Below are 17,548 nucleotides of genomic sequence, written 5' to 3'. Positions count from 1 at the left end.
ACATTTATTGATCACTTTCAGTGTGCCTGTAAGCCCTTAGCATGCATGAACCCATCTGTTCTTCACAGAAACCCTAGGAGTTAGGTCCTTTTGTAACACCATTTTGCAGATGAGAAAACCGAAAAATAAAGGGATTAACTAATTGCAACCTGGGTACTTATCAAGTGAATGGTAATGGGATTCAAGCCCAGAGCCAGCAGTCTTAACAACTACTCCCAGGAGCACCTTGGTGGCTCAGTTGGATAAGGGACCGACTCTTGATTTTGCTCGTCACGATTTCACAGTTCATGAGATTGAGCCCTGCATGAGGCTCTGTGCTGGCAGCATGCAGTCTGCTTGGGATTCTCTCTCTCCCTCTCTCTCTGCCCCTCCCCCACTCACACGGGTGCATTCTTGAACTCTTTCTCTCAAAGTAACTAAATAAACTTAAAAAAAAAAAAAAAGGCAATTACTCCAAAGCTTTACTTGTGCCTTCCACCTTAACTTCAAAAACTTTGTGAAAAAAGAGTACTTCTTTATGTACACAAAAGTAACATTGCCCTGAGTTTATCTTCATAGCTATAAATTTGAAGATAATTCTGAAAGTCATATACTGCATCTTCTTACTGTACTTGGTTCTGTCAGCCAAATTTCTTTTTCTTTCTTTCTTTCTTTTTTTTTTTTTTTTTTTTTTTTTTTTGCATAGCAGAGGATTCTATTCTGTTTCTCTTCATTCCTTTTTCTCTGAAGCAATGATTCTCACAGGAAATAATTTTGAATTGCATGGTGCCAGTATGGGAGAGAGGGAGCAGGTGGGAAAAGGTAGAGAGTGGGGACAGTCAGCAAGACCTTTTAAAATCTGTGCTTGGAAACCCTCCTTTCAATAACGTTACTAAGTCTCTAGTGAAGTTACTGAAGGTTTCTTTGTTCCATGAAATGCTTGGTGTGAGTGAACTTTTGTGAAGACCAGTGAAGAGCCCTGGCTTCCTATCTAGTCATTACAGGGTAAAGCAGAGACAGCAGGAGACGATGAAGGGACATGGAGGCAGGCCGACTAAGGTTGCTCAGGAACCTAGCAGGAATCTGAGGGAGAGCTCTGGACAATCACAATCTGGGACCTGTAGCTGGACCCACTTTAATCAGATCTGGAAGTAAGCAGACAGCCCTAGTTGACAGTGGGGTTATATATATATATTCATATATATATGTATATTCATATATATATATAATATATATATTCACATAATCAAATTCAAATCATCCTTACTAAAACAGCTTAAGTTTTAAAAACTGATAATACCACATGTTGCCAAGGAGGTGAAGCAGCTAGAACTCTTATGTTGTTGGTAAGAACACATGTGGTACAGCCACTTTGGGAAAGAGTCTGGAAGTTTCTTATAAAATTAAACATACACCTACCATATGACCTAGCAAGTCCCCTCCTATATATTTACCAAAGAGAAATGAAAGCATTATGTCCACACAAAGACCTGTATGTAAACACTCACAGTGGCTTCTTTCATAATAGTGGCTTTTTTCATAAAACTGGAAACAATTCAAGTTTCTATCAACCAATGAATGAATAATCAAACTAGTATATTCACGCCATGGAATAAATCACTCATCAATAAAAAGGAATTGGGATGCCTTGATGGCTCAGTCAGTTGAGCACAGGACTCTTGACTTTGGCTCAGGTCATGATCTCACAGTCAGCCTTGGTGCTGACAGAGCACAAAGCCTGCTGGGGATTCCCTCTCCCTCTCTCCCTGCCCCTCCCCGACTCACACTCTGTCTCAAAACACATGAATAAACATTAAAAAAATAAAATAAAATAAAATAAAATAAAATAAAATAAAATAAAATAAAATGGAACACATTACTGATACTTGCAACAACAAGTATCGTGGATGAATCTCACGAACATTATACTAAGTGAAAGAAGCCAGGCACACAAGACTATATACTGTAGGAATCCATTTATATGACATTCTAAGAAAAGGCAAAGACAATAGTGACAAGAAACAGACTAGTGATTGTTAGGGGTTAGCGGTTGAGGGAGGGAAGGGGATGGAATCAACTGCAAGGAGTACAGGGAAATATCTGAGGTGACAGAAATGTTCTGTATCTGGATCGCAGTGATGATTACATGTCTGTATACACATTTGCCAAAACTCATCAAGCCATACACTTAAAATGGACGAATTTTATTGTGTTAAATTATACCTCAATACAGCCTTTTGCTTGTTTTAATTTAAGTCATCTTCACAGGTAGTCATAAAGAGAGAAACACATGTATCCTGTGGTCCCACTCACTGTGCCCTGGTGGTTTTGTTGCACATTCTCATGGGTTCCCCCAATCCCCAATGTTGGTGAGATTGTTCACACTATTTAGAAAGAGAAGTTAATCAGAGAATGATTCAGGCTGAGTCTTTGGCCAGTACAAAGTTGTTTTCTGGATCACAATTTTCCCATATATTTATCTAACTGGAAGCTGAATACAGTCTTCTCAAGTGCACAGAATCCTAGCTCTTGGTTTATAACTACGGCTATCAGATAAAATACAGGAAAGCTAGTCAAATTTAATTTCAGATGAGCGACAAGTAATTTTTAGTTTAACTACGTCACAAATATTGCAAGGGACATACTTCTTAGCTGCTATATCTGGCAACCCATCATTAGTCCATGCATTTTCCATTTTATTTATTCACCCACATAATTAACCAATTAATTAACTAACTAATTAATTAATCAACTGAGTAGTTAATTAATTAATTTTATTCATGGTTTAACTGCAAGTACTTTTAGTGACTTTGGCTCTAACTATCTCCTTTAAAAAACCAGGTAGCAACTCTAAGACACTGAGAACTTATTTTAGACTACTAGAAAATAACTTCTTTAGGATCCTGTTAGTCAAATTGTGATCTGCAGACTTGGGGTGTCTGCATCAACTTGGTGCTTGTTAGAAAAGAACCTCAGGTCCCACCTAGGCCTACAGAATTCAGAAACTGCATTTTAACAAAATCCCTATGTGATTCATATGCACATTCATGTCTTAGAAGCACTGGTTTAGAATGCTGTGTTTTAGGAAAATTCCCAGGGCATATAGCAGGGAGGACTGAAGGGAAACTGAATGCAAGTACAGAAGCCTCTTATGAGAATATTTTAAAAGTTCAAGCACTGCTTTAATATCTGAATTATGGCAATAGGTGTGAAAGGAAAGGAACTGAAGTGAGAAAAATTCCAACAGTGAAAATCAATGGAACTAGGTAAAGGACCGGATGGAGGAGAGAAAGGAAAGATGTCATAATTTGAATATATATCAAGCAGCAGCATCGAAGTGTTTTTAGTATCCTTGGTAGTGGTTCTCAAACCTAGCAGCATATTGTAATCACCTGGGAATGTCAAAATACTGATGCTTGGGCCCCAACTCCAGAGACTGATTTCTGGTGAAGCCTGGGCATTACAGTTTCTCAATATTTCCCAAGTGATTCTAATGTGCAGCCAAGGTTAAGATGCCCCAGTGTGGGTGCTTCCAATCTATTTGTTTTCACTTCCAGTAGTGATTTTCAACCCTGGCTACACTTTAGAATTATCTGGAGAGCTTTAAAAACATATCAGTGTCTACACACTGCCCTCAGAGAGTCAGATTTAGTTGGTAGTATTTTAGAGTTCCTCAGTTGATTGTGATGTGCAGTCAGGACTGAAAACGTTTAACTGAAACATACAATTTGACTGTTAATTTATTAACTTTTTTTTTCAAATAAGTATGGGTGAAGAGGGAATTTAGTGCTAACAGAATCCAAACCTTCTAGTCAGATGAAATATAAACCAAAACATTTCATTTGCTTGTTATAATTTCACAATGAAATGTACTTGGAATTAGCTACAATTTTCATGTTTTCAAAACCTCATTTTGAATGCCTCCCCACAAAATCAGCTGATGACCATTACAATTGGATAACCATTTATGAAATGAACATTATTCAGATGCTTCCAATATAATATGAAATAAATTGATTCTAACCACAATCACAATTATGTATCGTAAAAGAGAATAAGGTCCTAGGGTGGTGGTGGGGTAGTGAGGTAAGGAAATAAAAAGTCTGAAATCTATTTCTAAGTCAAAGTAAAGTCTCTATCAAGATTCAGCCCTATCTAAAGTCTAAATAAAAAAAATCTAGGAGAATATTTAAGCTCTTCATAATTAACTTGTCACTACAGTATTATTTCATAAACATGCAAAGTAAAAGTTTTTTTCAAAAAGAAAAGTGTTTCCAAATGACCTTTTACAAAATGGAAAATTGGCTTACCTCTTCCCTATGATTCTTAATCGGCATACAAAGAATACTTTGTGTCCTGTAGCCTGTAATTTGGTCAACTTCTGCATTGAACCGAGGATCCTAGTAAAAAAAAAAGAAATTCAATTTAATGACTGACCTGTTCAAGGACAGATTTGATTTTTCTGATTTATAAGATTAGAAAAATCTAACCTTCAACTTACCTTGTTGCTCTGAATGACAATTTTATCATTGGGAAAGACATCAAATCATCTAAGTACATATCATCTTTGACAAAGATAAATTTATATTTTTTAGTAGCTAGTGTTTATGAGAACCAAAAAAATACAGACTCAAACAAATGTTCAGAAATAATGGAAGTTCAAAATATTAACTGATTTAGATAGCATTCCTTAGACTCACAAAAAAGCGGCAACTCTCCACCTTTGTAATACAATTTGCCTGTTCCCATCTCGCTATCTGATTCTTCTGTGCCATCCTAAAGAAAAGCATCTCTGCTCTGAAATTTTTCCTATAAAACCTACCAACTCCAAAGTGACCAGCTTAATATTGACTTTACTTCCCATATAATGGTTGTTTAGATATTACCTTAGTATTCTGTCTTCTATCTCAGGTGTTCATAGGAATTTTAAATATTTTCATGTGTATGTGTATGTAAAACAAGCTGTATGGCCTCAATCAGACTGTAAACAACTCCTTAATCTTTGTATTTTTTTTCTTCTTACAAATTATATCATACACATCCAATAACCACAAAGGACTTCTGAGAGGCATAAAAGTTCTAAATGTGGGTCAATTAAAGAAGGGTAAGGCTATTTTTGTTGAACTTTAGATTGGGAAGATTAAAGTTAGGCTATAAACTCTATGAGGGGATTTTTTTTTTTTTTGGGGGTTTGTCACTGTATTTCCAACACTAGCAAAAGAAGTCCAAAGCATTTGGTAAATAAATGAAGGAATTAATTAACAAATAATATCACCGTTATCAAATGTGATCATTTTTAGGTTATTATAGTTTAAAACAAACCTTGTAAGTGAGGGGGAAAACACACTAGGTGAAATGGACAGATACTACTATATGAGATAAGATTAGAATGGAAACAAACATACCAGAATGAGTGTTGTTCCCCTCAAAGCAATAGTCTTGGGAAGTTACATGCTCAACCTAATTATAGCAACATTGCTCTAAAAGCTCTGTTTTTGGAATTCCCTTCAGAGAACATGGAATAGCCACAATGGAAAATCCTCATCTTTGAAAGTCATTTATTTATTTTTTTAATTAGTCAAGTCATGTAAAGCCAAAGCTGTGAATGAAGTAAATGATTACACTAGATTCCATCAACTGGGGTCAGAAATAAGGCCAAATTTCCCAAGAAAGTCGCACTTGGCATTAAAGACAATTTCAAGACAGAAGTTATAAAATAGTGGAAAATCAGCATAAATATTTTAGATTATAAATAAACAGTACTGCATTTTTGCCTTTTTTTTTTGCAAACATGCTCAAAGTTATACTGAGACACAGGGAAAACTTTGGCTGAATATTTTTAAAAAATCTTTCTTAAATAACATACTATATTGGAATGTATCTAAAAAGGCAGACAGGATACTGATATTGATGAATTAAAGAGGTAAAAAATTATTAACTTATGTAGTGGGTTATTCTACAAGCTAATAATCAAAATATGAATAAAATGCATCCTCAGCAATTTTTGTTAATGAATATTTAAACTACAAGACCAATTGATAAAGAAGAGAACCAAACTCAACTATCTAATCAAAGCAATAGAGTTTGACAGACTGACAATAGGACTTTCACAGCTTTGGGGGCATACTAAGAGCTTAAAATCAACAGCAGCCTAAATTTCATTTCATTGAAGGAGGTGGGAATAATGTATGCTTCAAATTCACCTTAGGTGAATTTGGTCATCTCAAAGAATTTTCCTAACAATGCACTCAGGGCAAAGGCAATACACATAGAGAACTTTTAACTGCTCTAGCTCCGGCCAACACCAAAGAAAAAATGGAGCGGTACTATTATCATGATTATTCCTTTGACTGTTTATGAGAACAGTGTAAAAAAAAATAAGCCTTGGATATCCACTTGCTAAAATAAAGCAACTGGTACCAGACATGCCCTCCTACTGAAAAATATAAGACTAGACAAATATATGAGACAACTAAACTACAGACCATGAAAATGGGGAATACACATGACAACCAGGCAATACTCTGGCTTTCTTCCGGGGGCATTTTCCTGCTGGCAAGAAGGTAGGTGGTACACCAGTGCAGTAACAGTTCCAAATGGAACTGAAAGGAATTCAGGGCTTCTAAAGTGGCCAAAATTTGCAAGGCAAAGTACCTAATAAGAGAGCTATGTTGGGGAATTAGGGGAAGGGGTAAAAGGAGTGGCAAAAGACTGAGTGGCTATTCACTTCAGACATGCATAGAGCAAGGCTCTAAGAGAACTAGCTAAAATTATGTGTTGAAGGCTGAAAGCAGAATGATGATACCAATTAGGTAAATATTTGGAGGCGCTGGAGCTCCAGCTCAACCAGAGGAGAGACCTCACTAAGCACCTCAGGCATTCAGCTGAGACACAGAAAGGCTACTCCTTAGGAGTAAGGACCATACCCTTGATTTGGGAAGGGGTGGGGGGAAGGGAGGAGTATTCCTTAAGACAGTATTCAAAACAAAAATAGATCTACCTTAACAATAACACCAAGTCTGGCAGGACCAAAAAGGTCATTTGTAATTTCACCACCAACAAGAACAAATATCAGCCCTCTTTTAAAGAAGGATGATATGATCCAAATGCCCTGCAAGAAAACATCCACAATATCCAGCATACAATAAAAAATTGCAACACATGTGAAGAAAACTTGCAATTGCAACCCATAGTGAGGAGGAGAAAAAGTAGTCAATAGAAAATGACTCAAAAATGATTCAGATGTTAGAATTAACAGACAAGGACTTAAAAGCTTCTATTATAAACGTACTTAAGGACTTAAAGGAAAACATGGTAATAATGAACAGATGGGAAACTATATAAAAAAACACTTAAAAAAACAACAAATGGAAACTCTAGAGCTGAAAACTACAATGTCTAAAATGAAAAGTTCATCAATGCATTTAATAGCAGATGAAGAACAAAATAAGAAAGGGTCAGCGAACCTGAAGACAAGTCAACAGAAAGTACTCAATCAGAAGGACTGAGAGGGGAAAAACCTATAGAAAGTTAACAGAGCCTTGGTGTTTTCTGGGACATCATCAAGTGGTCCAGCATATATATCATTGGAGTCCCAAAGAGAAGAAAGAGGATGGAGTGGAAAAATACTTAAAGACATAGACCAAAATTTCTCCAAAGTTAGTGAAAATCTTAAACTTACACACATATTATGAAAATGATACATAAGAAACATAAGATGAAAATACAAAGGATAGCTGACTTCTCATGAGAAAAGTGAAGACAAAAATATGGGAAAACTCTGTTAAAATGTTGAAAGAAAAATAATTATTAACTGAGTATTGTCTATCCAGTGAAAATATCTTTCAAGAATACAGGCAAAATAAAGGCATTTTCAGATAAACTAAAACTGAGACAATTTGTCACCACCAGACCTTTACTATAAGAAGTGCTAATGGAAATTGTTCAGCCTAAAGGGAGAGACACCAGATTCTACAGAAAGGAGTAAAGAGCTTGGGACTTGGTTTGAACATGCATAAATACGTAAAGATAAGGAAGCCGGGTCTTCATTTTTTGAGAAGGAAACACCCAATAGAAAAAGGAGGAAGAGAAACAAAATGCACCTTGAGGTGTTGAAGGTATCACTAAGAATTCTTTGATATAAAAATAAATAAAATATAGGCATGTGTTGTATATCTACATATTTTTTTCCTAGCTCTGTCTACTGACATACTGGTAGCAACAAACACATACCAGAAGTAATGAACACATCTAGTGCTCACATCTTGGTTTCTATCTTGGTTATTTCCTCCAATGAAAGGAACCAGAGTTCCTTGGGAAATGAATGATTCTAGGGCTAGGACAGGGAAAGTGTAAGATAAGCCTGGAACATATTGTTAAGCCAATTAGAACTTTCAGCCCACAAGAAAGCAAGAAAACCCAGAGTGATGGCAACATAACAAAAAGACACAGAGCCTGGCGAATTGGATATAATTTGAGAATTTGAATAAATAAAGATAATAACAGATCATAACTCATTAAACAAAACAAAAATCTGTGAGTCCATAGTGAAATAAATAAAGGAATGTATGAATAAAGAAGGCAAACTCTTCGTTACATGAGACCTAAAAAATATAGAAGTTATGATGGAGTTAGCAAATCAATGGATACTAAAATTACCAAATGTAGGTTCATGAAGAATAGAATATTTACACAATATCAAGGTACCTCATCATGAGATTTATTAATTACAATAGAAAAACTGTTCCTTTATAGTGGAGAAACCTAGTAGACACCACTAACCAAGTTTTCAAAATTAACATCAACACTGGGATAAATCAAAATCACATGCTTCCTGGTAACATATGTTGAGAAGACTGTGGGTATTTAATAAAATATATATTTAGTCTTTGTCCCAGGTTCCGGCACAGAGCTCCTAAAATCCCTGTAATTCCCCGAGTAACAGGAAAGTCTTTTGATAGTCAACACAAGCCCCTTTCAACTGTACCTGTGTTCATGCTAATGAGATGAGTCATAAGTGAGTGGGCCCCAGAGAGCTTCCAGATGGGGACTGGCTACAGAAAAATCAATCAACTTATTATAGGGTTAGAACTCTGAGCCCCACCCCTGACCTCCAGAGAAGGGAGAGGGAGCTGGAGATTGAATTCAATCTAATGGCCAATGGATTTAATCAGTCATGCCTACATAATGAAACTTCGATTTAAAAAAACCTCAAAACAATGAGGTTTGGAGGAGTGTCCAGGTTGGTGAAGATATCTACGTGCTAGGATTGTGGTGCACCTCCTGGAAAAGGAATGGAATTTCTGTTCCCCCACCTCCTATTCTTTGCCCTAATGCATCTCTTCCATTTAGTTGTTCCTGAATTGTATACATTAAAATAAAACTATAATTGTAAATATAGTGCTTCCTTGAGTTATGTGAATCATTCCAGCAAATTATTGAACCTGAAAGAGGAATCACCTAATTTGTAGGTTGGCATAAATGTGGGTAGCTTGGGGGCCCTGTTTGTGGCTGGTATCTGAACTGGGAACTGTGGACAATCTAGTGGGATTGAGTCTTTAGACTGTGGGGTCTGTGCTCACTAGTAGTAGTATAGTGTCAGCAGTTAGTTACAAGTGGTAGTTAGTGCTAACTACTAGCAGTTAGCATCAGAATTGAATTGGGTTGTAGGGTATCCACCTGGTGTAGGAAAAGTGAAGAACTGACTGTTGTTTGGAAGCCCAAACAAGGTCTCATCATTGATATCTGTGGTTCTGTCCAAAATGCCTACTTTGAGTCTCCTCAAAAATTTGACAAAATAATTAGCCTGTACTCTCCAAATACATGTACAGATAGATAAAGAAACAGAGAAACTATTCCAGATTTAAAGAAGACTAAAGACACATGACAAGCATATTCATTATATAATTCTGGATCAGACCCTTGATCAGAGGAAAAAATAGCTATGAAAAACATTAATGGGACAATAGACTAAACTGAACTATGGACTATTAGGTAATAGCATTGTATCATAATCCTGGACAAATGTATTCAAATTATATTAAAGAATATCCCAGTTAGAAAACATTCACTGAAAAATTTAGTAAAAATATTTCCAACTTATTAAGTGGTTCAGAAAAATAGTATACACATATTACTTACATGTATTATATATGGAAGAAAAAAATGATAAAGTAAATGTGGCAAAATATAAGCAGCTGGAGAATTTGGGTAGAATGTATATGGAAGTTTTTTCTACTAGACTTACAACTTTCCTTTAAGTTTGAAATTACATAAAAGTAAAAATAACAGAAAACAACATAGTAGACTTGCCAATTTATAAGCTATTTTTCTCTTACAGAGTGGCATTTTTAAGACAATGTCTAAAACTTATTAGAACATTAAACAAAGACAGATATAGTGGTTCCCACACTATGTTCCTTGGGGTGCAATTAGACCATGACAGATTGGTAGATTTATCAAGATTAAAACAGTTGATATTGTTACTTCTTTCTTCTAAAATTCATTTTGGAAATCATTTTACTCATTAGAAATTCTTTGAGAGAGCTCATAGTTCTTTTTTTTTTATTTTTTTTTTAACATTTATTCATTTTTTGATAGAGAGAGACAGAGCGTGAGTGGGGGAGGGGCAGAGAGGGAGACACAGAATCCTAAGCAGGCTCCAGGCTCTGAACTGACAGCACAGGGCTCGATGCGGGGCTCAAACTCACAGACTGTGAGATCATGACCTGAGCCGAAGTCGGATGCCCAACCGACTACGCCACCCAGGCTCCCCAGAGGGCTCACAGTTCTTCAGGAAAACTTCTTGATAAAGTGAGACGTGCAAAGTGAGAGACGGTAAAGACTTACTTATCTTGATAAGGAATGCAAAAGGAGGAATGAAGTCATCAGGGTGGGGAAGAACAGCAGCTACATGGTAAAGGCCATATGAATGGCAATGAGACCCTCCCCTAAAACCCTCCAAGTCTTCTTCCTAGAAATCATAGCATACCTGGAGTGGCTGTCCTATGGAAACAGGAGAAGAGTCTAAGTTTTGCATTCTGGTTGACTTAGGAGAAAAAGGAGTGTTTTGACAATACAAATCCTTTGACAGGAAATCTTGGGAATCTTGAGGGTTCTGTAGGGCATGACACTAGGTGTTCAATGCAATCTGTGATGGTCAATTTTAAGTGTCAGCTTGCCTAAGCTAAGGAATGCTCGAATAGCTGGTAAAACATTATTCTTGGATATGTCTGTAAGGATGTCTCTAGAAGAGATTAGCATTTGAATCAATAAACTGAACAAAGAAGATCTTCACCAATGCAGGTTGGCATCATTTAAATTATCAAGGGCATGAATAGAACAAAGAGGCAGAGGAAGGACAAATTCATCCTTTCTACTTAAGTTGAAACATCTACCTTCTTCTGCCCACCTGCTCTCCATTGAAGTTCTTGGTTCCCAGGCTTTTGGATTCGAACCCACAACAGACTTAGACTACGGGTTGCCCAATTCTCAGGCCTTCAGACTCTGAATTACACCACCGGCTTTCCTACTTGTCCAGCTTTCAGGCAGTGGGCAGACTGTGGAAATTCTATGCCTCCATTATCCAGTAAGCTAATTTCTGTAATAAACTTCTTCTCATATATATGTGTATCCAATGGAGTCAATTTCTCTGAAAAACCTTCACTATACACAATCCAATATAGATACTAGATGATACCTAGTTTTCATATAGAAGAAGAATACCAAACACATTTATACAGTTGTCCTGAGTTGTTCTGATGATTAAGTTTTAATATCTTATTACCAATAAATGCTGTGCCACATTAAGGAAAGTTACACGAATGATGGGCTGATGCAGAAGGAGATGATGTGTGATTGAACATCTATCTACAGACAGCAAATACCCTCTCATTAGTATTTGCGGTCTGATTGAGAATCACTGGTTTAAGTTATGGATCTTGTTTTATATTTTAAATAAATGAATGTGTTATTTTATTAGTAATAAAATAGATGACTTCTCACATTTATATCATTCTGTCACAAAGTTTTAAAAAACGAATCAAATGTTGACTACTTCTTACAACTGACTTATCTATGAGACTATTTTTTTATTTTTAGCTTCAATCTGAGTATGATTATGTTTCATGGCCACCTCGGGGTTTTGCACAACTTTTCAAGGGTTCTATGGTCAAATAAGCTTTAAGAAATACTGTTTTTAGGGTGTAATTTTCACAGATGCATGTTTAAAGAGGTAGGATTCAGAAAACAGAATGCATTCTGACTACTTTCACAAAAGGCTATGAGACACTATTTTGATATGAATCATGGGTGGGGCTGAATTATGAATTATCCATTAGCCAATTGACTTCTACTGTCAACAGCAATGTAAACTGTATGGCACAGATCAACCCCACAACTTCTAAATGAAATCCTTGGGACACAAATAACTTCTGCAGGGCCACTATAAACACGGATCAAGGGTGCCAAGGGTGATGCAGCAACATGAAGAATCCACAGGCTAAGACGCTTCACCCTGGAAGCACTGCAAATCAAGGACATGGACCCCTTTGAGACAGCAGTACAAGAATTAAATCATTACTAACTGCAAAATAAAACTGACGCTGTCAAAAATGGTAAGCGTATTAAACAAAATGCATGTAAGTGAAGAAATTCTCAGGGCTGCAGAAACTCAGAACCACGCAGACAAATGAAGGCTTTCTCAGCGAAGCTGAAGCATATTTATGGTCCTACTGTACTTGGGACTATAGTGCCATTGAAAAGTGGAAACCCAGCTGTCACCTAAGACAGGAAGGGAATTCTGCAAATTTGGCAGCAATCCTTCAGCTGTGTCCTTAATACCCCACTTGTAGTCTGCGACGGTGTGACGTTGCTCCAGAACTCATAGAAGTTGCAGAGAGAGCTCCAAGAAGAATCAAAATTGAATAAACTCCTTGTATAGAATGGATTCTGGAAAATACCTCAGAATTTCACATCTTTCCCTAAATCCCTGCTCTCAATATTCCTCACTGGCTACCATATTTACTCACCCATCTTCAACCCTCAGTCATCCTACCTCTTCCTTTCCCCTCACTTTCAACTCCTATTAGCGACCAACTCCAACAGATTCCACTTCTTTATCGGAAATCCACTCCTTTCTTTGCTCATAAGGCTAGTGTCCTGGTTCAGGTACTCACTGCCTCACACTATTCAATAATCTGTCCTCCCAGTTTCTAGAATTTTTCTAATTCATTTTATGACCACTGTAAAATTCATCCTGCTAAAGCACAGTATGAATCATAGCAACCCCCCTTTCAAACCACCTTTAATTATCCCTCGTGGTTCTAGTCCACATACACACCCCTCAGCCTGGCATTCAAGACCCCAGTAATCTCCAGGCTCTGCTCCCATAGCTCCTCAATGTCTACACTATTACCTACACATGTCTATACGATGACATGTGGTGCACCTGCCCTGTTGCTTCTTTCAACTTCTCTCTACATCTGGATTTCACCATGTATACAAACTAATCTATTCAAATCTTATCTGTTTTCTAGGGTCCATATCAAGCGGTGCTTCCTCAAAGAAACATTTCTTCATCTCCCCAACTAATATCTCCTGCTTCCCTGAACTTACCACATTTTCCTGGGCATCTATTATGACCTCCTTTCTATTCTACTTACCTATCCTATCTACTATATAATTTTAATTTAGTAAATATTTATTAAGACTTGACTGGGAGGATGCCTGGGTGGCTCAGTCGGTTAAGTGTCCGACTTTGGCTCAGGTCATGATCTCACGGTTTGTGGGTTTGAGCCCCGCATCGGGCTCTGCGCTGACAGCTCAGAGCCTGCAGCCTGCTTCAGATTCTGTCTCTGGCTCTCTCTCTGCCCCTCCCCCACTTGTGCTCTGTCTCTCTGTCTCTAAAATAAATAAACATTAAAAATTTTTGGAAAAAAAAAGACTTTACTGGGGCACCTGAGTGGCTCAGTCAGTTAAGCGTCTGACTTCAGCTCAGGTCATGATCTCGCAGGTGGTGGATTCAAGCCCCCCACCCAGCTCTGTGCTGACAGCTCAGAGATTACAGCTTACTTCTGATTCTGGGTCTCCCTTTCTCTCTGCCCCTCCCCTACTCATACTCTGTGTCTGTCAAAAATAAATAAATGTTAAAAAAAAAAAAAGACTTGACTATGTGCCAGGCATTGCATTAGCTATCATGAATACAGGGATGAATAAAAAAAGCAATGACCCTTCAAATTACAGAGAGGAATTGCAAACCGGGATTGCCACGGAACATTTAGTGTACCACATGGTAGGTAGCTAGAACAATTGTTCTATTACGGTGCTTGAAAATACCTGATAAACAAAGTGCCATTCAATTAAGATGTTTTATTTATTTATATTTTTTATTTAAGTTTCTTTATTTTGAGAGAAAGAGAGAGAGAGCGCACGCACACATAATTGGAGGAGGGGCAGAGAAGGAGAGAGAATCCTAAGCAGGCTCTGCACTGTCAGCACAGAGCTCCACATGGGGCTGGATCTCACAAACTGTGAGATTATGACCTAAGCCAAGATCAAGAGTCAGACACTTAACCGACTGAGCCACCCGGGTGTCCCTAAGATGCTTTATTTAAAAACCATAATTCTGGGGCACCTGGGTGGCTCAGTTGATTGAGAGTCCAACTTTGGCTCAGGTCACAATCTCATGGTTGGTAAGTTCAAGCCCCACATCGGGCTCACTGCTGTCAGCGCGGAGCCTGCTTCAGATCGTCTGTCGCCTTCTCTCTCTGCCCCTTCCCTGCTTGTGCTCTCTCTCTCTCAAAAATAAATAAATCTTTAAAAAAAATATTTCTATTAATAAAAAAGATAATTTTAAATGAAAAATTTGAAGAATCATAGAGTGTAATCTTTAAGACCATAATTAAAAACCTGTATATAATTGAAGCAAAGTAGAAGAAATACCAAATCTTTCTGCTGAACTATTTTAGAGCAACAATTTCTATTTTTTTGAAGACATAAATTTATTTGTTTAATAAAATAAATGAAAGAAAATATGGAAAGAAAGAAAATCAGATTTTGGTGTCAACGGGACTTGAATGAATATAATTAATTTGAATAAATAGATAAATGAATGAACAAATGAATGAAAAAAGACTACTGGTTTCGTTTTTTGACAGGTTTTGGACCTAGCATTTTAGATTGTCAGTAAAATCCTTGGGAGATAAAATAGATAAGGATAATTATAGTCAAAAAGAGAATACAACTATGAGATGAGCTATGTTAAATTATCACCAAGAAGAAAACAAGACAAGCTTTCTCTAGGGCCCATATCCTTGACTCAACCACAAGTAAAGAAACCCTGGCATTTAAAAAGATGGGAAAGTTCTTACCATATGTACCAATTTTAAGTAAGTGTGCAAATTACTACATTCAGTAATCCTGTTACATCTCAGCTTGAAATATCCCTACCATTCCCAGCAGTTGTCCAATGTTCCATCCATGTTCCTCTCCTCATCCTGCTACCCCATCTCAATGATTCCCCACTTACCTCGTAAGCATCTTTGATGTTTAAGGGCTCACCAAATGCTGCCACATGTCCCACAATGCCTTTGTTCCATTCTAAGCGGATACAGTTATTTGAAGCTTCTTCCAGTGTTGAACCTTCTGCAACATCAAACAGGCGGCTGATAAGAAACTTGTCGTTGGAGCTGTCCTCACAGACAAGGAACAGGGAATAGCGATCGGCAGAGATAAGTCCATGAATATGCAAGAAAATTTTGTGACATAAGGCTGTGACATCCAAATGACTAGAGATATCTTTCACTAATTCCAAGAGTCTTGAGCACTGGTCCCCTTCATCATTATCAAACCTTGGGGGGGTTAGAGGCATCTGTTCCTTCTTTTCTGAGTCAGAGAGGAAGCTCACGGTTCCCTCAGAATCCTTGACAACAATGGGTCTAAGAGGCCGGTCAAATTCGGAGGCAGAGATTTTCCTGGTTGGTGTTCCAGGTGCACTGCTATCTGCACGGGGACTCTGCTGCGAGGGGCAAGAGCAAGATTCTGTGTGGCTTCTGATACCTTCTTTGCACACAGGGATGGTGTGGACTCTCTCAGCAAACCAGGCATTGACCATTTCTCTGCAGAACAGAATGCAGACATATTAAATATTTAAGAAAGAAAGGTGCTATCCCTGAAAACTGCTAAAAATTCTCTCACAGCAAACTGATCAGATAGTAATTCAATTTTTCACAGAAAATAAAAATAAGGTGGTTTGTTTAAGACAGTTTCATTTTGAAAAACTGTAGAGAACAATTGGCACAATGAACATTTTAATAAAGTCTGATGCCTATATACATAGATTTTCAGATATCTGATTTATAACGCATCAAGCTTCAAGTCTGCTTCTCTCAAAAGCAGTTTGTGTTAGAGTAAAAGACACTAAATTTGACAAAGTCTGAGGAAAACATAAGTACAAAAATCAGTTCGCTGTTTAAAACATAACTTGTTCTGAAGTGAAACATTTTAAAATTTAAAACAAATATTTAACTAAATTTGGCTAGCTAATATGTCTAATTTTAGATAATTTTATCCATATTGCTATATACAGATTAGATTTAGAAGGGAAAGATATAAATAATTTGACCTGCTTTGTAGAAAAATTATAGACTTCTGTAAATATTACCCAAATAATGCTTGTTCATCAATGGTAAAAATGATCTCTTCTTCTAGATTATCTATCTACTTCTGGTATAAAGGAAGAAAATTAAAAAGTATGCAATACCTAATTTTAAAAATTCTGCCCACGAAAATTTAAATTATTTGTTTTTAATGTACCTTTCTGTGAAAGAAACCTATTTGATCTAAAGGCTTCACAGTGGGCGATTTGTTTTTAAACAAACTTCAGATCACACTATACATCCAAATGATTGTTCAATTCAAATGATTCCCCTTGGCAAAACGTAATCTTATACCAATTGATAGTGCCATTACTTTAGACATTTTTGGAGCTTTTCTTTTGAAACTTAGCTTCTAAGAAAATTTATAAGATAAATAAGAATATTAATTTTCTCTAAAAGTTAGATCTTGCTTTTCACTAAGCCCTCTTCTCAAAACTAACAAATAGAAGAAAAACCAACAAAATAAAACCAAACCAAACAAAACCTTAAAGTAACAACTAACTTAATATCTCTTATGCATAAGACTTTCTTTTCCCAAACTCAAATTCCCTGTCAAAAGACAAAAACTTACTACCTCTGAGGATATTTAAAAGAATTTTCCATAATAAAAACAATGCAATCACTACTCTACAATGACGTATTATTTTCACTAAAAGGCCAGGACAAAAAAAAAAGTTTGACAATGCACGATTTTGGAGACTGTTGATATATACCCTTCATTCTTCTTGGCAGTCGAAAGATTGTTACCACCACCTCCTTGGAAGGTAGATAGGCAATATCTAACAAATTTTAAAATGCATTTATCCTTTGTTCCAGAGATTTTACACAAAAGAAGTACCAGCATATTCACTATGGCACTGTTTGTTACAGCAAAGATAATAAGCTACCTATATCACCACTGGAAGGCTGTTTAA

The 17,548-nt window shown here is 36.8% G+C and overlaps 1 protein-coding gene across 5 annotated transcripts in view; it reads right to left on the bottom strand.

Moving 5' to 3' along the window:
• The window catches only part of PDE5A (phosphodiesterase 5A), a 140,589-nt gene that overhangs the window by 104,358 nt on the left and 18,683 nt on the right, over nucleotides 1-17,548 (bottom strand). For all 5 annotated transcript variants that reach the window (XM_027063535.2, XM_015077480.3, XM_027063532.2 and 2 more), the window contains exons 2-3: nucleotides 15,506-16,094; nucleotides 4,290-4,379 (exon numbers count right to left, since the gene is read on the bottom strand). In XM_027063535.2, the coding sequence (XP_026919336.1) occupies nucleotides 4,290-4,379; nucleotides 15,506-16,094 (679 nt within the window). The remainder of the gene's footprint in view (nucleotides 1-4,289; nucleotides 4,380-15,505; nucleotides 16,095-17,548) is intronic.

The sequence above is a fragment of the Acinonyx jubatus genome, chromosome B1 (assembly GCF_027475565.1).
Source record: "Acinonyx jubatus isolate Ajub_Pintada_27869175 chromosome B1, VMU_Ajub_asm_v1.0, whole genome shotgun sequence".
NCBI lineage: Eukaryota > Metazoa > Chordata > Mammalia > Carnivora > Felidae > Acinonyx > Acinonyx jubatus.
Note: the sequence above shows the minus strand (reverse complement) of the source record. Positions and strands in the feature narration are given on the sequence as shown.